Source organism: Ochlerotatus camptorhynchus, unplaced genomic scaffold (genome assembly GCF_037179485.1).
Source record: "Ochlerotatus camptorhynchus isolate MF236.1 unplaced genomic scaffold, CSIRO-AGI_Acam_v1.1 ptg000087l, whole genome shotgun sequence".
Lineage (NCBI taxonomy): Eukaryota > Metazoa > Arthropoda > Insecta > Diptera > Culicidae > Ochlerotatus > Ochlerotatus camptorhynchus.
Genome location: NW_027040577.1, coordinates 2,771,568 through 2,797,008, shown reverse-complemented (window position 1 = coordinate 2,797,008; position 25,441 = coordinate 2,771,568). Strand labels below are relative to the sequence as shown.

The 25,441-nt window shown below is 41.9% G+C and overlaps 1 protein-coding gene across 1 annotated transcript in view; it reads left to right on the top strand.

Annotated features, from left to right (window-relative positions):
• LOC135698484 (lateral signaling target protein 2 homolog) overlaps nt 1-24,431 on the top strand; it is a 113,016-nt gene extending 88,585 nt beyond the window's left edge. The window contains exons 2-4 of the mRNA XM_065218486.1: nt 1,986-2,126; nt 8,126-9,894; nt 22,192-24,431. Coding sequence (XP_065074558.1) covers nt 1,986-2,126; nt 8,126-9,894; nt 22,192-23,056 — 2,775 coding nt within the window. The 3' untranslated portion in view covers nt 23,057-24,431. The remainder of the gene's footprint in view (nt 1-1,985; nt 2,127-8,125; nt 9,895-22,191) is intronic.
• The last annotated feature ends 1,010 nt before the right edge of the window (nt 24,432-25,441 follow it).

Here is a 25,441-nt window from a genome sequence, read left to right as displayed (position 1 = left end):
CTTTGAAAATGTGCGGTCGTTTGATGGTGGTACTGTTTCTTTGCACACCACCTCTCCTAATCGTTTCTTTGAAAGCAATGTTGAATAGGGGAAAAGGCTCTAATGTTGGCCTATGGATCTAAGATTTATCAATTTTATCTAGATGAACGCGTCATTGGGACGATACTAATTGATATTTTTGGTTGCTATTGAAAATTTAGTCGATTGCTGAATGTATGCATGGGCCCAAATTAGGGGAATCTAGGCCGACATTACATCCATTTCCCCTATGCTAGGGTATAGATGAGTAAACTGCAGCTAACCAGTTTGTTCGAGATGATAACTGAAACCGCTGCATGGCATCATTAAATTTACTTCGCTTGACTTATCGCCAGAATTCAGCCCTGTCCCTGCAAGTATCCAACCGGAGGAATCTTACGAAGCAGCAACACTGCACTGTACACGTAAACAATGTGCGTTACGTTAAGTGCAGCAATGCAATTGAATGAAAAATATAACCATACTAACAATCGTAGAAGTATCTGGCTACATGCAATTCGCGATGCGTGATTGAAGCTATATATGCCGTGAGTATACTTATTTAATGAGCAAAGCAATACCGCTTTTGCAGTAAGTGATTTACTAAGCCCGGGGGGTTTTAAGAAGCTCAGTTCATTACGGACGCAGCGCAATTTAGTAAAATAACAATTGTAACAGTTTCATGCAATTTCATGTTTTATATTGTTATTGACTTCTTCTGCGTTTCGTTGTCAGTGACCGCTTGACCTGACATGCACGAATGCACACTGTACCGTTCATTGGTCGAAGATTGCAATTCTCTGAGTCTAGATTTCACACATTAGGTAATAAGCAGATGATATGCCTTTGATAAGTCGAAGTTTCGATTGGAGTTACTTCGATGGAAGTGTTAAACTCGTTAAGGTACAGAGTTTCGAAATTGATCTAACATTGTTGCAATGAAACTGAGCAAACAGAAGACACTAAAAATACTCCACGCCAATTTGAGCAAGTCCTAATTTTTCAAGCTTTCACTCCGTAACCGCACCATAATCAACACCAGCTGACGCTGATGATGGCGACGACGACGACGAGGGTGATGGGTAGTGAGCCTTATCGAGCGTGGAAAATCCATAAATGTCGCTATCTTTCGTGCTGGTCGACACCGCACAACCACCCCCTCGAGTAAGCGGTTGGTAGGATCCGTAATCGTATGAGCATTGATTCGGGTAGACAACGCGGGCCACTGACGGAGACATTAAGTGATTCAGAGGCGTGTGGAGGCGAAATGAATTGATGGGATGAAGTTATCCCAAACTACATGTACATAGAAACCTAGCAACCGGTGTACGCCGCTGTTGTGGTGAAACAACAAAGCAATAGCGTTGGATAAAAAGGTATTACCGCTTCATTTGCGCACAAAATGATAAAAGCCTAATGAGGAAGAGGCAGGGTGTAATGCTGCAGATGATCCAAATCGCACATTAGCGACTTTGTTAATGTGCGGCTTTTGTGCATGGAATCTCTTGGGCGGCATGCGTTGGAAAGCGTTAAAAATAGCACCTGCTCGGAACACAATTGGGAGCAAATTATGAGCGGAAATTGATGATAATTGGAACTCTCAATTTGTGTGATGACTCTCCATGTAGAAATCCAACAGATTTTGATTTGTAATCTAAGCTTGGCGCAGCAGCTTTTGTTTTGTTTTTTGACGAGCAATAGATCGTCATTCTGTCCTGATAAGATGGCTAATAGCTAATTCATGGAATCCAAATGTAATCATTCGCTCTTACGGGTGATACTGTGACTCCAGGCCAACTCACATTGCCGCTAGCAGCACATGTTTGCACACCAATACCGCTGGATGTTTGACTGATAACGATGTTATCACCATCTATTCGTATAGTTCACACAGGCAGTAATCTCTAATTTAATACTTATTGTAGTGATAACTAATTGGCACTTTTGCTCTTCCGTTCTATTTTTAGGCTGATGATAAATCGTTGCTAGCGAGATTCTACCATGCAGACAGGGCTCTGACGGCGGTGGCCAGCGAACTGGATAGCTTCGATGGCCGTGCAGAACCAGTGCGATGCACTCGACTGGTTGGACGGTTACGACAAGGACAGGTGAGCGTAGTTTTACATTCTCGAACGCGTGCAAAATCATTTGTAGCATTAGACATAGGGTAACTGTCGGCTTCGGCACACATTGGAAGTTTTCGGCAACCTAAATTTAAGCTGTGTTTTCCCATCAAAACACTTCGTTGAATGACGGATTCCTTAGTCTTTCAGCTTTAGTTAAGTGATTTCAGTTTTATGACTGATCAATCCCGTTATGCCATTTTTTTTTCTTTATATGAAATATGTACACTAAAAACTGCAAATGATTTCTAGTTGCCGATAATAGAACAGGTGGTTAACACATCGAATACAGTGGATAAAATATTATTACAAAGCCTCCGAAAAACATGTAACAGCAAGTTTGCAATGATATAACTTAGCCATTTCTTGATGATTTTCAAAAATTGTGGTACCTCTAGAATTCCTAGGTTCTGTAGATTATTTTGATTGTAGAAAGATTGAAAATAGGGTCGTCTACTTTTTTCTAAAGCGAAAAGAGTCGTTACACGTTTTTTTTAAAGGTGTGTTTATGGGTTTTGCAAGTGGTTTAAGATTCAAAATTAGATTAATGGGCACAAATGTTCATAATTAGCCAGAATACAGTCATGGTTCCTATATATGGAACCTGGAGATAACGGAACGGTCCTCGAAAGATCCGGAACATCCGTAAAAGTGGTCTATCCATAAACCCCTGATCCTAGAACTCCGCGGTTTCTTTTTCTAAAACATTAGGAACTGTGATATAAGAAAGAATTTGGGTTCATGACATAAACATGGACCTAGATGGCCATCGGACCGTCCTCCGGAAGATCTGGATAAGGAAATTGCTGAAACCAAAAAAATTTCCGGAAACTTCGGCTTGCTCTGAAAAAATTTCTGGAACGAAATAAAAATTATACGAACAAAGGTGTTATATCATGGAAATTTTAAGATCTAAACAATTTCGAAAATTTAGCTTAGTTGATTAGAGAACATCAACAAAATTCCATTAATTAAAAAGAATTCGAAAACTTTTAGCAAGCACCGATATTTTCAACAAATTCCAGAGAACTTCTAAGAAATTTATATATTTTTAGATTGTTTCATTATATAGTGAAGTTCCGATTATAGACTGTTCCAGAATGTATAAGCACACCTTATTTTAAGGGTCACTTTGAATTTAATGAAATATTTCAACATGTTTTGGCTGCGTCCTTTTGTTTGCTCATTTCTGAATGACATAGCATCAAAAAAGTGCTCAGTTTTGTGTTTCCTGTCAAAATGCGTGGTCTTACTCCGGAACAACGAAAAAGTATCGTGCACAAATGGTGCACTGTGAGCGGACTCTCCTTGAGAAAATTGGCCAAGGAAGAGGGTGTAAGCGTCGGAGCGGTACGAACTGCGATTAAAAATATAGAGAACAGTGTACGTTTGAAGATGCGCCGAAGAGTGGCCGGAAATCCGATCCTGTAAGTCCGGATATCGATAAAAAGATCAGGGATGCCTACAAACGAAAACCAGCGACTTCCGTTCGGGATGTTGCGAAAAAAAAACTAGGGACCTCGTCGAGTACCGTCATGCGTGCCAAAGAAAAACTTGGCCTAAAAACATACCGGAAGTAGAAAAAACCCAAAAGGAACCCAAAACAGGCCGCTTCCGTGAAACCACGGGCCCGCAAACTCTACGATTCGTTATTGTGTCGAAATTCTGGGTGTATAATAATGGACGACGAAACGTACGTGAAACTAGATTACAAAACGCTTCCCGGACCACAATTCTATACTGTAAGCGAAGGCAAGGACATCCCCGAAACGGAGAAGGCAATTTTTACCGAAAAATTCGGTAAGAAGGTTATGGTTTGGCAGGCAATATGCGAGTGTGGTAAAACATCTAGTCCATACATCACAACGGAGACGATGAACACTCAGAAATACGTTAAGGAATGTCTCCAGAAGCGATTGTTGCCGATGATCAGGCAGCACGAAGGTCAAGTAGTATTTTGGCCTGATTTGGCGTCATGTCATTACGCAAAGGACACTTTAGAATGGTACAAAAGTCAAAATTTATGTTTCGCGCCGAAAGACATGAATCCGCCGAACTGCCCGGAGGCACGGCCAATCGAGACTTTTTGGGCTTTAACCAAAGCAAAGCTTCGAAAATTAATAAAACCAGCGGACGACATCCTAAAATTCATAAAAGATTGGCCAAAAGTGGTCGAAATGGTGGGAAGTACCACTGTGCAGAAGCTAATGGGTCATGTTCGAGGAAAAGTTAGGAGTCTTGGCTATGATTAAATATGTTGATTAAACGAGAGTAAAATATCATTTGAAATACAAATACAAATATGATTTGCCAAATAAAATTATTAAAACTTAAAAAAACATGATTTTTTTGTTATTTTGAAAGTGTGCTTATACTTTCTGGAACAGTCTATACTTTGAGGACGATCAGATAACATCAGAAAAATCCCATTAACTTGAACATTTGCAGTGACTTACAAGGAGTTCCTTGGAATTATGGGATTGATCCGAAATTTAAGAAGATTCAGGGAAATATATCATAAAATATACCGGAACGTTTGATCAATTTACAGAAGCATAGAAGACTTCAGGGATGTCCAAGCTTTCCAGGAAAAATAAGTGATTTAAGGCAAAGTTCCGCGAGCGTTTATAAACTTTATAAAACTTAAGGAAAATTGTAGAATTTAAAGGCAATTCAAATAATTCCAATAAAATTGTGAGTTCTTTTAAAAAAATACTTAGATATTCAAGGCAGCCTAGAGAATTTCAAGCAAATTGAAAAATACGTTGGGCAGTTTTAAACACATCATCAAACTCTAGACTATTGCATTAGTTTCGATAATTTAAACTTCAGACAAATCTTGAGAACTTCAGTGAAAATCATAGGACCATATTAATTATTTCGTTGCGGGAGCTTAAAAAAGTTCTTGGAATCTCAGAATAACTTCGAAAACTTCACAGAAGTACAGAGATCTTCAGCAACATTTCGAGAACTTCATAAAAGTCTATGGAACTTAAGGGAAGATCCCTTCAGAATTTTTTATGGACATTTCGGGAGCATTTTAAATAAGTTTAGCTAAGCTCCAAAACAAGGGAAATTTCGGAGGAGGTCAGTCCCTAGATTATTGAAAAATTTCAAGAAGTTACCAGATTTTCAGAGAACTTTTAAAGATATTTAAAGAAAATTGAGGTTTTCACATAAGTCCAGAAGTTCACGGAAGCCTAAACATTATTGAAACAGTTTAATTAAATTCAGGGCAGTACAACAAGCTTCATGAGAACTTTAGTTAGAGAGTTTCGAGAACTTCCAGAAATATATTGATCTTACTAATAAAGCTCTTAAGGGGAAGATTACCGCCCCGAAAATAAAAAAAATATTTTCGACACGTTTTTATTTCTCTAAAAAACATTGGAAAAAATTATCAAAAATCCAACAAAATCAGTTTCTTCCTCAGATTCTTGACAAAATTTACATGTAAGAATAGTTTTTCTATCTCATCATGAAAAAATATTGGACTCTCAGAAAAACCGAAAAGTTGATGCTTTGTCGTTTTTTGAGTCCAAGTTTATGCCATGATAAATTACAAAAAATATTTTTGCACGTGAATTGTCTTTAAAAAATTCATAAAAATGTGATTTTTTTTAGAAATTTGATATCTTTTCCCAATAATTTTAGATTTTTTTTTTTCGGAGCGGTATGCTTCCCCTTAAAAAACAGATATCCTCAGAGCAAAGGTAATCCAGAGCAGGGAAAGTACATAAATTTTAAAAAAGTTTCGAGAAATTAAGTGAATTGTTAAAACTTTAGAGAAGATTCATGATCGTTAGGAAAATTGTGGAAACTTTAGGAAGTCCGAAAAGTTTAGAGAAGTAAAAAAAAATATGAAAAGTATTGCGAGTATCACGCTAGTTTCTCAAATTACAAAAGAACTTCTTGGCAGTTTCATTAACTTTTGGGAACTTTCAAGTAGTTCTGACGACCTCAGAATAGTCCATTCCATATTCAACGGAGATTTCTCATGAAAATTCGCTTGGAGTTCTCCTCATCATTTGCTCGTATTCTCCCGAGGTCGAGACTCTCATGGAGTTATTTCAGAAATTCACTTGGAACGCTTCTCTGAATTCTCTAAAAAATATCAGTTAGAGTACTTCTCGCAATTCCATTGAAATATATCTCAAAATGTCGTTAGAATTATCCTCTGAAATCAATTTTCTTTTAATTTTCCTAGGAATTGCCTTGAAATTCTCCTCAGTGAGAAATCCTATGGAAAGATTCTCAGAATTTTCATTGAATTCATTTCAAATTTCCTTTTTCATCTCACTCCATCCCTTGGAATTCTACTCACATCGAAAGTCTCCTTAATTCATAGGAGACTTTCGATGTGAGTAGAATTCCAAGGGATGGAGTGAAATGAAAATGGAAATTTTAAATGAATTCAATGAAAATTCTGAGAATCTTCGCTATTCATTTTTATTCCTCCTCTCAAATTCCTTAGATTTCTCCCCTTAATTTGTTTGGTAATCTTTCCTGGAAAGTCAACCATGCTAGTAATCCATTTAGACGTATACCTTTATTCAAAGCTCAATAGGTATGTTCCCGTACTTACTTTTTTGATTTGCTGCAAGTTGCTTTTTGAAAATAATATGGAGCAGAAAGTACGGAAACATCCTTTTGTTTTTTGCTGTACAGAATCTTACAGAAAAGCAAGTACGGGAACAGACCTAATTACGAATCATCACGGCAGTGAAAAACTACAAGGGACAGTCCTATGGGCCAAAACATACTGTTTAACAAATGTATGGTTGTCCTGAAAAGGCCCGTTTTGTCGTGATAATTGAGTAATGCTGAGTTATTAGGGTGTTCAACACAGATGATGCTGGTGAGCTGTATGTTGTTTGGAATGAGGGTGACGCGCTTGCATAGATGGCCCACAGCGACTCACGAAGAGCTACTGATTCCGATCAATAGCGGTGCGGCTTCTTCCTCCTTCTATGGATGCTCATGTGGGCAGCCGCTCGCTGCTTGGAGAACAATGTTCAACGCCACGCGCTGAAAGCACTGCTGCTGATGCCAACGACCGGACACCACAACACTCGGTGATTGGAACTGAATTCGATCAGCGGTTGAGGGCAGCCTTGATAGCTAGCTGCTTGCGGAGAGCCTTCGTTGTGTACTGGAGAACACTACCACTCACCACGCGGTGATTGAATAAACCCCGTTTGGTGAGACCGGATGGAATTCAACTTTGAAATCTGTGTTAGCGAAATCACTTTTCGCAGGCAATCGGTGATAATTTAAATTATCATATCAAAGTGGCATTTTTGAAAATGATAAAGTCTTAATTTTAGCAGATGCGTAGAAATATTTCTGATCGATTGGTGTAAAAATTATTGAAATTGGTCCAGGGGCAGCTTAGTTGTTAACGTTCAAAATCTTTTATAATTTCTTTACATGTTCCATTTTCGGTTTTCACAAAGTGTACCACCATATAGGAACCACATACGTAGTCCTACGTAAAAAAATTATTAGGAGCTGTTCATAACTTAGAAGGTACTTAGAATATTTTTGAGAGATTTAAGGCCGTCGCTCCACCGTAGACCGTAGACAATCGTCCACACGCTATTAAATAAGTTGAACTTAACTTTTTGTTTTTTTTTTATTGTAGTGTATCGAACTCAATTAAGGGTGTTCTGAAAAGTTCAAATATTTTCCATGGAATATTTTGTAAAATTAGAATGGAAAATTAGAAATTAGAAATATTCTGGGAGCTACCATGATCAGTACCTACTTGAAAAGGATCCGATATCTGTGAATCCTAGATCATGCTGAAGTTCCCGATTCCAAGTGATTTCAATTCCACTCTTTGACAACTTTATTGAAGCTTCATGTAGCAATATGACACCCCCTGCAATAGATTATATTATTTATAAACTTATTACATTTTAAATGAACATCTAGCGGGTTCAAGTTTTACATGCTTACTAACCTAATTTCTTTCATTTAAGGACCGCGTGCTGGCCATCACCAATCAAATCATGGATGAGTTACTGGGCGACGATCGGGCGCCGCGTGCTTTCCGTGCCAAGTTCCCGGAGGAGGTTCTACAGGAAAGTCTCGCCGGTCAGTTGTGGTTCGGTGCCGAATGTCTCGCGGCTGGATCTTCTATCATGAACCGTGAAGTGGAAAGTGCCACGATGCGCCCGCTGGCGAAAGCTGTTACGAAAAGTTTGGACAACGTTCGGAACCTGCTGCGGGAGCAGTGCCTTCGGAATAACACACCAAACAGTTTAACACTGCGGCTGGATGTAAATGACGCCGCGACGGAACAGTTGTACGAAAGTTTGAAGATTTTCGATCGTTTGTTCGCGGAATTTGAGTTACTGTATGTGAGCGCTATGGTGCAGGTAAAATCAAAGCAGGAATACGAAATGCAGGAGTTGATTTGTGTGCTGTTTTCGGAGACACTTCAACGAGCGCTCAAGATTGGTCTACTAGAGCAGGAACAGGTAGATTCGTACGACCCGGCGTTGATGTTTTCTATTCCACGGTTAGCCATCGTCGCCGGGTTAGTTATATTCAAGGACGGACCGCTAAATATGGATCAACCAGCGGATAACATATCTGAAATGTTCAGACCATTCCGGAAACTGCTGATTAAAATGCGAGATCTCCTCAGAACGCTGACCAAGCACGAGCTATATCAGTTGGAGAAGCTGCTGTGCACTAATGAAGAGATCAGCCTGAAGGAAGAATTAATCTGTGATGCAAACGAGAATGATAACAGTGGTGTTTCGCCGCGGGAGGACGAAGTTGTTATCGTGACAACTAATGTTAATAGTAGTAATAATTGTAATAGCAGTGATAGTCGAATGTTGGAAGCTCCGAGCGATGACCGGCAACACGAGTCTGATGAGGGTGACATTCTAAACAGTAGCTTTTATAATAACCGTACTGTAGATAACAATCGAATGCACGATGGTGAGGATGAAGTATCTGAAAATGAAGACGAAGACGATCCTAGTAGTATCCTAAAAGATGGTCTAGTGACGTCGGATTGCGCATCGGGATATTTGATTCCAAATACAAACTTCGGTAACCTATTGCAGACAAATGAAGCGCCTCTGACCGACAGTTTTATTGCCACGGACGAAGAGCTGAAGCTGGGTGCTTCCTCGAATGCTCGGATAGAACAAATCCTGTCGGAGACAAATCAAAAGCTTACGGATTCGGGACTTGGTACGGCTAATCCAAGCGTGGATCACTCTCCGGAATTAGAAACGGAACGTCCGGTTACCAGTCGCAATGTATGTGATTCTTCAGAAGAGGAAGAAGGAGAAGTAGACGAATATGAGGACGATGATGAAGAAGAAGAGGATGATGAAGATAGTGAAGGTATTGCTTGTGATAACCATCGAACGAATCAACTATCTATGGACCCTGGTACTAGCGCTGGCGCATCAAGGTCTTCTGGAAAGCAGCATCGAAATCATAGACAACATCATCACCACAGACATCGTAGGTCTGCCGAAAGCAACGGCTTGGCAACCACGGGTCGAAAATACAACTCCAAACATCATAGGTCGAGTGGATCGACGACAACTAGTTCGGTCGCCGTTACTAACAGTCAAGACACTTCGTCCAAGACATTCTCAAGCTGTGATACATCACCGTCATCTGGTCATCAAAGCGAATGCAGTAGCACTAGCAGCGCGAGTGGTGAAGCCTCGCAGGAGGTAGCGCTGGCCATTCGGGCGGCAGGAAGGATAAAATTCAAGTGAGTGTTTTACGATGCTATTCAAATCAGCAACGCCGTTTGATGGGAAAAAAGTTTGCCGAGGGATTTTTTTTTCATTTGTCACATAGGCCCTTTTCATAGGTTGCTCTAGATTAAAGTCAGTTTTTTTAAATGCTGCATGCTGGGAAATAAGTTCATAGAAATTTAAAATAAAACAATAGATAAAGAGCTTGATCCGGAAGGAACTATCGCAGGGCACCCGATCGAAGCCTGACGAGAAGGAACAGGTAGTTTTCATCGTTTTCTGTCGTTTTAGTTCCTTCCCTAAGAAAAATAACCATAAAACAGAGCTTAACGACGTGTTCGGGGTATCATCCACACCATTTGTGGCATAGTTTATCCATCTGGGATACGGTTCGTTTATGGTATTTGTTTATTAGGCTTTGCATGTGGTTTTTGCTTCTAGATTCTAGTTCCACGTGGAAACTGCTGGATTGGATGGGAATAGTCACGGTCTTGTTTTATAAACGAAGAAAAATGGATTCAGGGCTGATTCAAACATATTGTATCACTATTTCAGCAAAACATATTTTTGAATAAAAAAATAGTTTTTAGAATCAACAAACAGATTATTGACTCTACAATCGGTTTGTTGATTCAAAAATATTTTTCTTTGAATAAACCGAATAATATATTAGAATCAATACCAAAAATATATTAGGCACAGAGCCAAAAATATATCCATTTGAATTTAAAAATCATTTCTCTGCGTTTATGGAGGCCAACCTGCTCGATTTAAATAAACCATAGTTTGGCGTAAAAATGCAGTTGTCCCCTACTACTGTCCCCGGAGTTACTTCAGTGATCCATTTAAAGTCTTTAAAAATGCTACTGATGAAAAACCATGAAGAAAGAGGTGTCACACGGCATGTTTTTTGTAAAAATGAATTTATCCCCTACTACAGATTCCCCCGCGGACGCTTCGGTGCTTCCGGAAGTGGTCAATGTTGTCAATTTAGTTAGTAATTAACGATCCTGTGCACCTCCAGGGGTGCAGATGGCCTTTGTGAAAGATGTCCATCCTGGGCGATTACTAGCTTTAACCTTGACCTGTGCCCAAGTCAAATTTCGGTCAACGTTCTTAATGTCACTGTTTAGGCTTCGCCGCCACGAGCCTCTGGGTCTGCCTCTGCTGCGATGTCTTGCTGGATTCCAGTCCAGTGCTTGCTTGCAGATTTCGTTTCCGCTCCGTCGTAGTGTGTGGCCGACCCACCTCCACTTCCGCTCACGAATTTCTGTCTCTATCGGCTTCTGATGGCACAAACAATGAAGCTCGGAAGTTGAGATCCAATTGTGGGGCCACCTGGCACAATTATGTACCACAGGCATCGGTTGATAAACACCTGCACCATGTTTCACTGGCGTATGACAGCACATACTTCACGTTCGAGTAAAAAATTCGGATTTTGGTGCGTCGACTGATCTGATTCGCTCTCCATACATTTCGCAAACTGGCAAAAGCAGCCCTCGCCTTCTTAATCCGTGCACCTATGTCGCTCTTGGTGCCGCCGCCCGACGCTATCTGGCTGCTAAAATATTGGAAGCTTTCGACTTTCTCCACTGCCTGCCCAGCTACCGTGAAATTGGAACGGTTTTCCGTGTTGACATCCAACGATTTGGTCTTGTTGACGTTGATGGTTAGACCTGCTTCAGAGGAGTGTTCCACAAGGTCGTCGAGCTTACTCTGCATGTCAGAGCACAGTTGTGCTAATAACGCAACATTATCAGCCAAATCGAAGTCGTTGAGATGCTCCATAGTAATAGGCTGTAACAGCAACCATGCTTGGCATACACAGTTTTGGTCACGAACTGCTCATTTGCTAGTAACTTTGCACACAGTTAACGGAACTTAGTTCTTTTTGAAGCAGTAGATAGAATAGTGTGTAAGCTTGTTATAGATATGTAAAAAAATGTAGATTTTAATTCTAGTAGTAAACTGTATTTGTTTTTGCGTTGTAAAAATGAGGTGAGAAATGCTCACTACACATCTCGGAATTGAAGTGTTAAATTGGTTAGTGTTGATTTAAATGTAAAGCTTTACCAAATCTTCGCATATCTATAGTAAACTAAAGCCTAATCTATAAATTGCTTTAGGGAAAAATAAGTTTCAGCATCTGAGTGAGAAGTTATTACCAAATGAGCAGTTGGTGTGTACAACTGTGCATGCCAAGCATCACAGCAACCCACGGTTCGGTACACGGTCAACGGCTCCAACCATGAACTCGTCGATTACGATGAGGAACAGTAGCGGTGATAACATACATCCTTGCCTCACACCCGCGATTACCCGAATCGGGTCAGACAAAGCTCCGTTGTGCAACTGCATGAGAAAGCCTCGTACTGCGCTTCGATGAGGTTGACGATTTTATCCGGGACTCCCTTGCGTCTCAGAGCGCCCCACAAGTTTTCGTGGTTTAGTCGGTCGAAAGTTTTTTCGTAGTCAATGAATACCAAGTACAGGGACTCTTGGAACTCATTGACCTGCTCCAAGATGATGCGGAGCGTGACAATATGGTTCACACAGGATCTTCCAGCACGGAATCCTGCCTGCTGTCGTCGGAGAGTCGCGTCGATCTTCTCCGATTGAGGATAACTTTACACAGAACTTTGAGAACAATACACAGTAACATGATGCCTTGCCAGTTGTCGCATACAATTGGTTCCCCCTTCTTTTCGACTTTTACCAAGACCCCCCGCATCCAGTCGGCCGGAAAAGTCGCGGTGTCCCACATATTGACAAATAGTTGATGCAACATTTGTGAGGATAGCATGGGGTCAGTTTTGAGCATCTCTGCTGATATGCGGTCAACCCCCGGAGCTTTTTTGGACTTCATTCTTCGGATGGCTGCTTCTATCTCCTGCAATGATGGAGCTTCAGTGTTGACGCGAGTAACGCGCTTCACCCTTGGCGGATCATGCCGAGATGTTGATGGTTGGTTGACCGTTGAAACGTCGAGAAGTTGTTCAATGTGCTCCCAGGTGAGCAACTGTCCAGTCGCGTCTTTCACAGGCATCCTTGGGTTCATCCTTGCCCCGCTCAGGCGTCGTGAAATATCATAGAGGAGGCAGATATCGCCAGTTGCTGCGGCTTTCTCCCCTTCATCAGCCAGGGAGTCCACCCAAGCGCGCTTTCCCGTATACAGGAACGCATAACTTCCCTCTCTAGAGCCGAATACAGCTGACGGGCCTCGTTCTTGGCTCCTCGGATCCTTGCTCGCTATATCGCGGCTTTTGCTTCTCTCCGCTCCTCGATCTTCCTCCAGGTTTCATCGGTGATCGACTCCTTCCTCTGAGTGCGCAGCTAACCCAGGTTGTTCTCGCTTGTTTCAATAAAGGCATTATTGATGCTCGTCCATTGTTTTTCTACGCTGCCACCTTCCGGAATATTAGCTAGGCGAGCCTCGAGTTCTTCGACGAACGATCTCTTCACTGCTGGGTCTTCCAGTCGGCGTGTGTTGAATCGCCGCCCGACCCGAGCAAAGATAGAAATCAAATTGAAATCAGAATTTGCTGTTATGATGTAACTTATTTTGAATACTCCATTTGATCTCATTTTGGTTGACTTAACGGTTAACACAGCAAAAATGAGAGCAAAATTTTACACTGTTGAATCAAACGGAAAACTAATCCTGCTTTCAATTAAATCAATTTGATTACTGATTTTGAATTCATAATGTTTGACTTAATACGGGCCTGTCGTGCCTGCTTCTCACGCTGAAAGATTTGAGCTCAAATGTCACCTCGGGCTAGTCACGAATGACCTAAAATGTGTTAAACAAAACAAATAAACAATATTCGTTAGTTCAACGACAGATGAACTTAAATCAAATTTTAAACAAGAAATTAACAGCAGAACTTCAAGTTAAGTTGCTTTGATTTAAAAAGTCTTGACTGCATAATGAAAGCAGAATATGATATCAGACTTCTGTCGCGACAATTGAAATCAAAATGAGTTTTCATTATGATAGGAACTGCAAACTTTAATATCGATTTGCTTTCATTTTGTTAACCGACTTTGCTCGGGGAGTCTATTATCCCGCTGTTGAACCCGCGCAATGCGTAGGCGGATCTCACCGACCAGGAGATGATGGTCGGACGCGATGTCAGCGCTGCGTTTATTCCGAGTATCAAGAAGGATCCGTCTCCATTTTCGGCTGATGCAGATGTGGTCGATTTGGTTATCTGTATATCCATCACGGGAGACCCATGTGACTTTATGCACAATCACCATGTCGTTCTTGCCACAAAACTCTGCAAGCAGCTCGCCGTTCTCGCTCATATCTCCGAGACCATGGCGTCCTATAATGCGCTCATAGTCCGAGTTGTCGGAGCCGATCTTCGCATTGAAGTTGCCTGTGTAGATATTGATATCACCTCTCGGAGTCTTATCCACGACAGCATTCAGTTGACTGTAAAAGTTCTCTTTGTCCTGCAATTCGGCTGCATCGGTGTTGTCAATGATCCATTTAAAGTCTAAAAGAGCCTATTGGTAAAAAACCATGAAGAAAGAGGTGTAGCACGGCATGTTTTGAGTGAATAAATGAACTGACCGCACTTAGAACCCTCCGTCAGGACCGATTCTAGGAAAATAGCCATATCTCGGTTCATTCTGGGTCAATTTTAGCTCTTGGTTCTTTTTTGGCGTATCAACAAAAACATAGATTAGTAACGGACACCCTGAGAAAAACTCATCACAAATTTTGCAATTTAGACATGCCCTCCGGAAACCCGGAATATCTCCGGTATCCGGTAACCATGGTCACTTCCATTGCCACACCATGAAACTTAATTAGCTTTACAGTCGAATACTTTTGGAAAAATAATATTCGCTGTATATACATATGCTTTCAACAAACAAACGCTGCAAATCTTCCAGTGATTCCTCTGAGAATCCTAAATCTGCTAGCAGTTGATCACACAGATTTGTCATCTTCAAAACACTACCAGGAACACCACTGATTTTTTCACAAGTTCAAATCACATAACATTCATCTGACAATACACATTTTCCTCCGGATCGAACTCGCGACCCTACGCTTATTGAATCCCATAGTCAGTCTATTCGAGCTATAATGGAGATCGCTACAGCTGCTGACGAGATGATAATCATTGGCGACTTCAATCTACCGGCAATTTCTTGGCGATCATCTTACGGTGGATTCCTGTATCCGGACCACGACCGTTCTACAATTCACTCTGGAGCTGTAAGCCTTTTGGATCATTACAGTATCTGAAGCAAATCAACCACGTGGTTAATGAGAATAATCTTAGCTTAGACCTTTGCTTCATCACCGCTCAGAATACTGCTCCGCATTTGTCTATGGCTGTTTCTCCGTTGATAAAGACTGTTCCACACCATCCTCCTTTAGTTATTGCACTTGATGGCAACCAAATTTCTTAGGTCATTCCCCCCCTCAAGGGGTCTCCTACGATTTCCGAAATGCTGACCACCGAAAAAGTATCGGGGAACTTCTTTCGTTGTTGGACTGGCCCAGGATACTCGTCCCTACCGAGGTCAATGCAGCTGCCCAAACTCTCTCGCATATTTTGGCTTACGTCATTGAGCGACACGTTCCGAAAAAAGTTCCTAAACAAGAAGCTTCATTCCCTCAGGACATTTGCCGTCTGTTCTCAACCAAGTTTGCGAGTGTATTCTCGGATGAGAACCTACCTGACGAGCATGTTTCTCTAGCATCATCGACCTCGGTATGATAACGAGGGCGGCTTCGCAACTGAAGTCTTCATTTAAGCCTGGACCTGGCAGAGTTCCTTCCGTCTTTCTCAAGCAACACATCGATAACCTGGTGGCTCATCTCTGCTTTCTGTTTTTTTTTTACTTGTAAAATTTGTTTATTCTTCAGAAAGTTTAAAAAGTAATTACAAAATAATTATCGAATTCTAATGAGGCTATGTCAATAACATTATTACACAACATAACAAAGGTGACATATTTTATGAACAATTTGAGTATTCTATGTCTTTTGGTTCTTTCCATGTTCCCCAGTTGAGGCCTTAATAGTTCTTCTATCGAGAGTGTACGCCATCCAATGAGTATAATCGTTATCTTCCGCTGCAGCAGTCTCCAAGCTGGCTCCATGCGTACGCATTCACTGAACTTGTGCTGCAGTGTTTCACAGGCAGCGTTACAGTGTAGGCAGTTTTCACCATCGGTTCTGTTCATTCGGTACATCAGTTTTCGGTGCTCAATTTTTCCGTTGACTAACAAGAATAAGGCACTTCGTTCACTTGAATTCAGCTGTCGCATGGTTATATTTGTCCAGATTTGCCGCCAATTTGCTGCTGGATACTCACGAGTAACTTTGGGTGTTTCCGTTTTTTCGATGAAATGGTTATGAATACTATCGGCGGTAAGGTTTTGTTGGACTTGCGGAGGGAGTGTTGGGAGATTTAAAAGGATAAGTTTGAGGCAAGGACAATCTGCGGGAGGGGTGGGATTTTGGTGAGTGAGAAAGGGCCTATAGAAGGGAAGGGAAGCGATATCATTCACATGTCGATTAAGTAGCAGCGCCTTGCACTTTAAAGCTGGCAAGTGCAGTTTCAAGCCACCTGCTTTTCTGCTACGCGCGAGCTGTTGCATTGGAACTCTTGCTGCGATGCCTCGCCACAGAAAGGTTCCCATCGTAGAAGTCAGTTTTGCCGTATGAGCGGCAGTTAGTGTGAGAATGGATGCGAGATACCATACCTTTGACGTGATGAATGTGTTGAGCAGGATCACTTTTTGGTGCAAGGTGAGAGTACGGAGAGAGTGGAGATAAATCTGCCGAGAGAATTTACCGACAAGCTCATCCCAGTTTAACTTGTTCATCAGCCGTATCGAGTTAGCGAAAGTCACCCCCAAAATACGAACGGTGTTTTCGTTCCGAAGCCACGGCACTCTGAGTGGCAAGACATCAGTGTAGCCCACTGATATCGACGCAGATTTCTCTAGGCTCAGCCTTGCACCAGAGGCACGTTCGAAATGTTGAAATGTCTCACGTATCAGTTCCATTCTTGCCAGGCATGTGCTGATCACCGACACATCATCGGCATATGCAACAACGAGATCAGGTCCACATATCTCCTCGAGCTGCTTCATCAATGGGTGTAGATAGAGGACGAATAGATGCATGGAGAGAGGGTCCCGCTGGCGAACCGATCGCTCGATGGGGAATGCTTCCGAGAGATGCCCGTTTATCAACAGGCGAGAGGACGACAAATCTCCGATTTTGCTTAGTAGACGAACGAGATTTGGATTGAACCCGAGCGAGCACATGTTACGAAAAAGAAACGACCGGTCCATCGAAAGCGTGACGGAGATCGAATGATGCCAGTAAACCACGTTGTTTACATTTGGTCAGTCGTGCAGTTCGATCTTTCAAAGCAAGGGTAGCTTGAAATATATTCCGGCCGAAGTTAGAGCATTTTTGACTCTCGCTGACTACTCGGTGGGTACTCATCACGCTCTCCAGACGCTGTTTAAGAATACGAGAGAGGATTTTATAATCAAAGTTGAGTAATGAGATTGGTCTATAAGAGTGCGCTGAACGATCGTTTCCCTTCTTCTTCACAAGTACGATCACACCGTCAACAAAATCAGCTGGGAAGTTACCTGAGTTCGTTTATGACGAGTGTGATTTCTCTCCAGATGACATCGAAAGTTTTGAGATAGAACTCTCGTGGCAAAGAGTCTCCTCCGGGAGACTTGTTCGAGCTGCTAGTCTTGATGGCTGTGTATATTTCAGCCGGAGTTATCTCATTCATACAGGACTCACTTACCGGGTCGTTTTCAGGGATCATTCTCTCGCATTCGAATGTGTCTGCTGCTGCTCTTTCCGTCTCACCCGCAGCGTATAGCGATTGGTAGAAGCCAAGCATGTGTCGTTCGATCGCACCAGGATCATCGATGAGTTGGTTATCGTTGTCTCGCAGTTGTGTGATGGTTGTTTTTTTTCCTATGCCTATCGCCCAGCTGGAACATTGAGATCGGTTCTCCAGAGATGAAGGACTCGTTTACGCGCATGAATGCTTGCGTGAAGCTGCGCTGAAGAGTCAACATTTTTGCTTTTACGCGATTTATTGTTGACAGCATCGCAGGGTTTTGGTAGTAGCCATCGTACGCTCGTCGTAATTCTCCATATAGGCGTTGGTGTTCCTGATGAAAATCGCCTTCGATTTCCAACGGAAAAATGATTTTATTTTAGGCTTAGCGCACGACAGCCACCACTGCATCCATGAGGGGTAATTTCGACGCTGGCGGGTCCAGTATTGCCAGCGTACCTGGAACTCGTGAATGTTGTCTGTTGTCAACAGGTGTGGACGTAGCGACCAAAAACCACGACCAGGTTCGCGGCTTGATTGAAGAAGACAAATTCGCGTTGTTACGGCTTTATGGTCAGAAAAACAGCAAACATGCGCATCAGCTGTTCTCAACTGACTTCGTAGACCCTGGCTAACGTACATACGATCTAGGCGAGAAGATGAGTTGTGTGTAATGTACGTGTAGCCCGGTATATTTGGACAGAGTTATTCCCAAACATCGAGGAGCTGCAGCTGCTGTACGGTTGCGAGGAGAGCGGGGCTGTGATTGTATCCCGTTGCATCACGTTGCCGTAGAACACAGTTGAAATCGCCAGCTATCAATGTGTGCTCTGTGCGATGTCGGAGATAGTAAGCGAGAGTATTGATGAAGAAACGCTCCCTCTCCGCTCTAAGGGTCGTACCAGATGGAGCGTAAACGTTACATATTGTAGTGTTCTGCACCCGTAGTGCAATCAGCCGTCCGTCTAAGCTCTTCTCGACGTTTGAGAATTTCAGGTGCTCTTTCAGCGCTATTGCCGTCCCCCTTCGTGAGTGATCTACATTGCACACGACGTTGTAGCCAGGCAAGCTGAGTTCCTCGTTCTCTACTTCCTGCAATAGTGCGATGTCTATATCCATCGTTCGTAGTGCGTTGAGTTTTGTTGAGTTGGTGATGGTGTTGATATTAATCGAGGTGATATTATAGCTGCTGAGATCCATTATAGTTCGTTGTCTACCTCCTCGTTCGCATCGTCATGTCGTTGCTTTTTGCCTAGAGGACGACCACCTCGGCGCTTGTAGCTTCCCGAAGTCGATGACCCATCTGTTTCGTTTCCATCGCTGGTTTGACGTGTGAGCATTCTGCTGATTGAACCTATCAAAGCCGGCGGTGCCATGAGAGTAGCACTTTGTTCGGCAAGGTTTGTTTTCGCCTGTTTCGGCTCGACAGGGTTGTGTGTGGACAGCTTCGGAGCAGTTAGCGCAGGTTGAGTTGCGCTTGGTCTTTGGGTCAGTGGATTGATTCGTTGCTTTCCCCCCTAACCGGGCTTCGGTCCAAACGGTTTGACGAATGGTGTTTTCTGCGTCGTTGCAGAGGCTTTCGGGGCGGTTGGTTTCGGTCCCGGTTGTTTTGCCACATTGGCATACGTGTACGTTTTTTGCACAAGCAATTTTTTGTTTTGTACACAAGAGATGCCATTGTGTACAAATTCGCTGCAATGGCGGCACGTTTGCAGCTGTCCAATATATGTCACACTCGTTGACTGACCGTCGATAGTGATGTAGCTTTCGATGTTGCGCTTAACCATCATGCGCGCGATGCGAGCGCCAGTCGGACGCCCAGCAAAGCGATATTTGCTATCCCATACATGATCGTTGACCGAGAGCACTTCACCGTAGGCGCAGAGAAATTCAGTAATTTGTTCGTTTGTGATACTTTCGGACAGGTCCGTCAGCTTCACCTCAACCGCCCCGTCCTCCATTGTGATCCGAAGCTTATAGGTTTTGCCGTCTACTTCGGTCTCGTGCTTGTTGTCGTGTTCTGCTACAATTCTCTGTGCTAGCTCTAGGTTGACGACCTTCACAAAGGCGCATCCAAATACCTTACTTGGCTGGAGACGAAGAACTTTTTCGTATTGTAGACCCAATTCGGTAGCAACAAAGTCATGAAGCTCATCAAAGGATGGCTTCTTCGGCACGTTCGAATAATCGATGCGAAACGTGTTTTCACGTCGAACACTCATCGCGGCGATAATCGCGACGAAAAGAACACGCAAAAACAACCACTAAAACGAGGCGAACCGAAAATTGAAAAAATATAGCTTGTGTGTGGCTTCCAGGGAAATAAAACGTCTGCTCCGCTTGGAAGTTGAGCGCTAACTGTCTGTTCGAAAAGTCCCTCTCGAGTGGCGTGTTTCCTTCCTGTTGGAAATCAGCTGAGATGTTTCCCGTGCATAAGAAGGGATGCAAATGAAACATCGACAACTATCGCGGCATCACATCGTTGTGTGCCATATCTAAACTGTTCGAGTTGGTCGTTCTTCTTCTTCTTCTTCTTCTTCTTCTTCTTCTTCTTCTTCTTCTTCTTCTTCTTCTTCTTCTTCTTCTTCTTCTTCTTCTTCTTCTTCTTCTTCTTCTTCTTCTTCTTCTTCTTCTTCTTCTTCTTCTTCTTCTTCTTCTTCTTCTTCTTCTTCTTCTTCTTCTTCTTCTTCTTCTTCTTCTTCTTCTTCTTCTTCTTCTTCTTCTTCTTCTTCTTCTTCTTCTTCTTATTTGCATTTCAAGCTTATTGCATATCGCATATTAGCTTATTGCGTGCTCTCAACTTAGTGTTCTAGATGCACTTCCACAGTTATTAATTGAGAGCTTTCGATGCCTGTTCCTTTTTTGCATTGGTATAATTGTGTGGCAAGTCCAATCATACTTCTATGCCCAGGGAAGTCGAGAAATTTTCCAACCCGAAAAATTCCTAGACCGAACCGGGAATCGAACCCAGCAAACCGACTGAGCTAAGGGGGCCCCTTGGTCGTTATGGAACCATTAGTCTCTCACTTCAAGCAGCACTTGAGCGAAGACCAGCATGGTTTCATGGCAGGGCGGTCGACTACTTCCAACCTTCTGTGTCTCACCTCGTACATTACGGAGAGTATGACAGACCATATGCAAACAGATGTCATCGGCACTGACCTATCAGTCGCCTTCGACAAGTTGAACCATCCTATAGTGATCGCCACACTGGATAGGCTCGGTATAAACGGCAGTCTCCTACGATGGTTCGCATCCTATCTATCTGATCGTCAGTTGGAAGTTGCAATTGACGACTGCCGATCTCCTTCGTTCCCTGCCACTTCGGGTATTCCGCAAGGTAGCCACCTCGCCCCGTTGATATTTCTTGTGTATTTCAACGACGTTAATTTCGTCCTCGACTGTCCACGGCTGTCGTTCGCAGACGACATGAAAATCTATCTTCGAATCCGAGCCATCGCTGACTGCCACCTTCTCCAACTCCAACTCCAACTCAACGCTTTTGCTAATTGGTGCCAAGGATCTTCATTTTCAGGATAGCTACAATTTTAGCTTTACTGCTCCCTCGTCCGGTCGGCGTTAGAATACTGCTGCCCTGTATGAAATCCCAATTACCAAAACAGTGTGCAAAGAGTAGAGTCTATTCAACGACGATTCATCTGGTTTGCCCTTCGACGATTGCCTTGGAGGGATCCTCATTCACCTGGATCCTTTGTGGAGTCGAAGAGATACGACAATGGCCCTGTTTGGGGCAGACATTCTACTGGGCAGAATCGATTGTCCTTCTATTCTACAACAAATCGACGTTAAGGTTCAATCACGAGCACTCCGTAACAGCGCAATGCTAAGGATACCTTTTCGTCGTACAAACTATAGTTCGTATGGTGCTATCAATGGGCTACAAAGAGTTTTCAATCGTGTTGCTGCCTTATTTGATTTTCACTTGGCACGCGAGACGCTGCGTCAGAGATTCCGTGATATTAGGAATTAAGTTGGACTTCACGGCCTTTGTAGCTTGTTACTTCTTGACTATATTGTATTTCCTAGTATTGCTTAATCCATCATTCCGACTAAACCCAGTCTGTTGATGTAGAACCAAATAAACAAACCTTCGTTCACATAGAAAGTATCGTATTGACAAATGAATATTATTGGTGTGTCGTAATGGATGCACATAATATGAATTAGAATGTCATCAGTGTGAAGCTATGTGATGTTCCTATGAGATTTTATGAGATTTCTCGGTTCAGTGTAAGATAATGACCTTCAAGATAGTGGAAACATATTCTTTATACACCTATACAATTTGTTTATACTAACGTTGTAAACCTAATTTTGCTCTAAAGTGAGCTGTGAACGGGCACCACACGTTATTATCTACGTCACCTTTTCTGCTCTCCCTACTTATTTATACAATCATTATTGCTAGATTCTAATGTATTACATTATTTATTTTAGGACCACCGAAAACCTACTGCACAGGTTGTTCGTATGTATAGCCGGGGTCGCTGATCAACTACAGACCAACTTCGCTGCCGATCTCCGGCAGATGTTGAAGAGTGTCTTTATTATCAATTCATCACCACCGGAGCCAGAGGAACCTCCCGAGCCAGCCACAACATCGAGTGATAAACCGAAAGAGCCGGACCCAACGGATCTGTTTGAGTTCCGTGCCAGCGAACAGGACGTCATCACTCCCGGACAAAACAGCGGCGGTTCGAGTCAGAGCATTTATTCGGCCGAAGAAGTCAATCCCGAGGATCCACACGATTCAGTTTTTGGGTCACCCGGCTCTTCTCCTGTCAGGGCTTCGTCTGCTCCACGGACGATGATGACTACTGCGGAGAGCGGAAGCGTTACAGTTAATGTTTCTGTTTCGGTTGTAACCGGAGGTAGTTCTGGGTCCAGTAGGAGCTCTCAAGAGAGAAGTGTAAGTCTAAGCGAAACATCGATCGTGGTGGAAGGCAATGGCGGAAGCACAGGGTCAAACCTACGAGATAATCACCGGAGACATAGTGCAATCGGGACGAAAGGAGAATACGGCCGGAGTCGATCGAGTCCAAGCAGTCCCATCAATGGACCATTATCTGAAGAACGACACATGCCAGAAGCACCTCCGAGGTGGATTCCCGACGGGGATGCTCCACGGTGTATGGCTTGCGCATCTTCGTTTACGCCTTTTCGAAGGCGTCATCACTGCCGAAATTGCGGCGGAGTTTTCTGCGGTGTGTGTTCGAGCGCTTCGGCACCACTGCCCAAATACGGACTGACCAAGGCAGTACGGGTTTGCCGAGAATGCTATGTTCGGGAGGTGGGAGTTTAAAACGATATAACCTGTAATTCCTTTAGCTACCAACTGTTGATTTTTGTGTGTGGTATGTAGTATATTGTGAGGCAAAAATTTCTGTTTTTACCAAAATAAACCTGTCTGCTTTAGAAAATATTACTTTATTTCAATGTATTGAGCAAAGTCAAAAAAGCTGTTGTTGACACGTTTCCTTTTAATGACTAAACTATCCTATTCTTAAAAATAGCCAATTTTGTTCAACGGAATGCCTGTTTCACCATATTAAAAGTGATGAATTGTACAGACAGGTATTTACATTCTTGCAAATGCAAAACATTAACAATCTGAAAGATGATTGATAATTGTGTTCACAAAAATATTTCCAAAGTATATTTGCTACGAAACGATATAAGCATGAAATCGTAGACACATCAAAATTAGTGCAACAGTAGAACGTTGATTATCCGAAGACAATTTCTCTGCTCATTCACGATCGATGAGACTAACTCAGATAGAGAGAGTCGCTTTTATTCAGTTGTATGAGAAATGTCTAAAAATGCAACTTACTCAGCGTTTTTAGACATTTATCATACAACTAAGTAAAAGTGAATTTCTCTCTGAGTTAGGTTTATTGACCTGTAATTTCTTGTTTCCAGAATTAAGACCAACTGCAATATTCAGCAAAATAATAAAGTTTTGATTATTCGATCGATTATTTTAAAATAAACGTTTCTAGAAGTGTGCCTATCGGATAATCAACGTTTAGCTGTAATGCTGGTGAATAGTTCCCTGGTTCTTGAAAGAAATACAAAAAAAAAATAAAATAAACTGATTATGATACATTCCTTATTAAAGTGTTATTTTGCATTACAAATCGATTGATCAAAAAGACTCAAACTATGGTTCGCAGCTCGCAAACAAGGTTCAACAAAATCCAGTATAAATGAGAAACGCATACTATTTAAGTCCTGAAAACGGGGAACTTCTTGTTATATGAAAACAAACTAGCTTCAATTCTTTCTTTTTTTGGTTATGTTCCATAGTTCAAGGCTTTCTTCATACATCTAGCATAGTTATCATGTTATGGTTTGAATACAAAAAAAACGTAACGTGCTATATGACACGTGTTAAATAAGCACATTTTTGACGAAAAAAAAGAAGAAAATCATACTTTTTTATAAAAATAAAATAAAATTTATAATGTGAAAGCATATAAAAATGCTAGAAAAATAAACATTGGAGTGATATCTTTTTTACGAAGAAAACAAAAATCGAAAAATAATTTAACTATATTTCCGAGTGCAAGGTATTATAATACTTTTGTGAATATAATAAGCATTGCTTAATTCAACAAAGAAAACATGGCTATATTGCGATAAACTGACAAAACTATAAAAAAAAAGAAGAAGAAGTGTGTAACATCAATCGGTTATCCCCAAACAAGATAAAAGTAAACGTAACGCAAATAAGATAAGTAACACCTCCCACTTGTAAAGAGCAGGAAGTGAGTCATAATTTAAGAATGTGATTGCAAGCATTACAGTAATCGAGAGCAAACTAAAGCAAGTGGAAGACTTGCTAGAGCGAAACAATAAAAAAGCGCTGGAGTTGATGAAAAATACAAGTACTGCATGTTTTAGAAGCAAGATAATATGACGGCCCTTTCTTTTCTTTTTTCTCCCGCATTTTTCTGGAAATCATTCTTAAATCTCATTCATTGAGCCATCCTGAGAGAAAAAAAAAACTCACGTACGAATCACTCTTACAGCCTAAAACAAAAAACTTCAAACTTAAAAATAGCATATTATCGAATACATCAAATCAAGAAGACTGGCAACTCTGCCAGAATCCAAGCAACAGATACAATAGCGCTGCGCTTGAGTGAAGGTGGAAGCAACGCATAGAGAAATGAACAAATATACAAACCATTATCCTGAGGTTGTAATCTTTGCTATCCAATTCGCTCGAAACATTTACCTTTTCGCGGCAGATGACGCGATTGTGCCGGTCTCATAGCGGTCGTATGAGAAAATGGTAGAGTTGCCAGTCTTCTTGATGCGTTGTCTTCGATATTATATCAATATTTAGCAATTAACCCTTTCGGAACAGATGGGTCATATATGCTCAGGTCCTATGATTGGCTGTATAAAATTACAGGTTATTGTTAGATACCGCAATGTACTTATTGCGCCAAAGTATACCCTAAACATCCTTCTTGAAGATGAATGAGAAAGATTTGTAATTACGGTTACGTAAAATTATTGAAAGATAAAAGACGGATACGCGGAGGGGTTGACAAAATCGGGTCCCTATAAAGAACCTATCAAAATGTCACAGGCACACTTACATCCCTGTCCACCAAATTCTGAACAAAACTGTGCACCATCCAGTAGGTCTTGTCCACCTGAATAACTTTGCTAA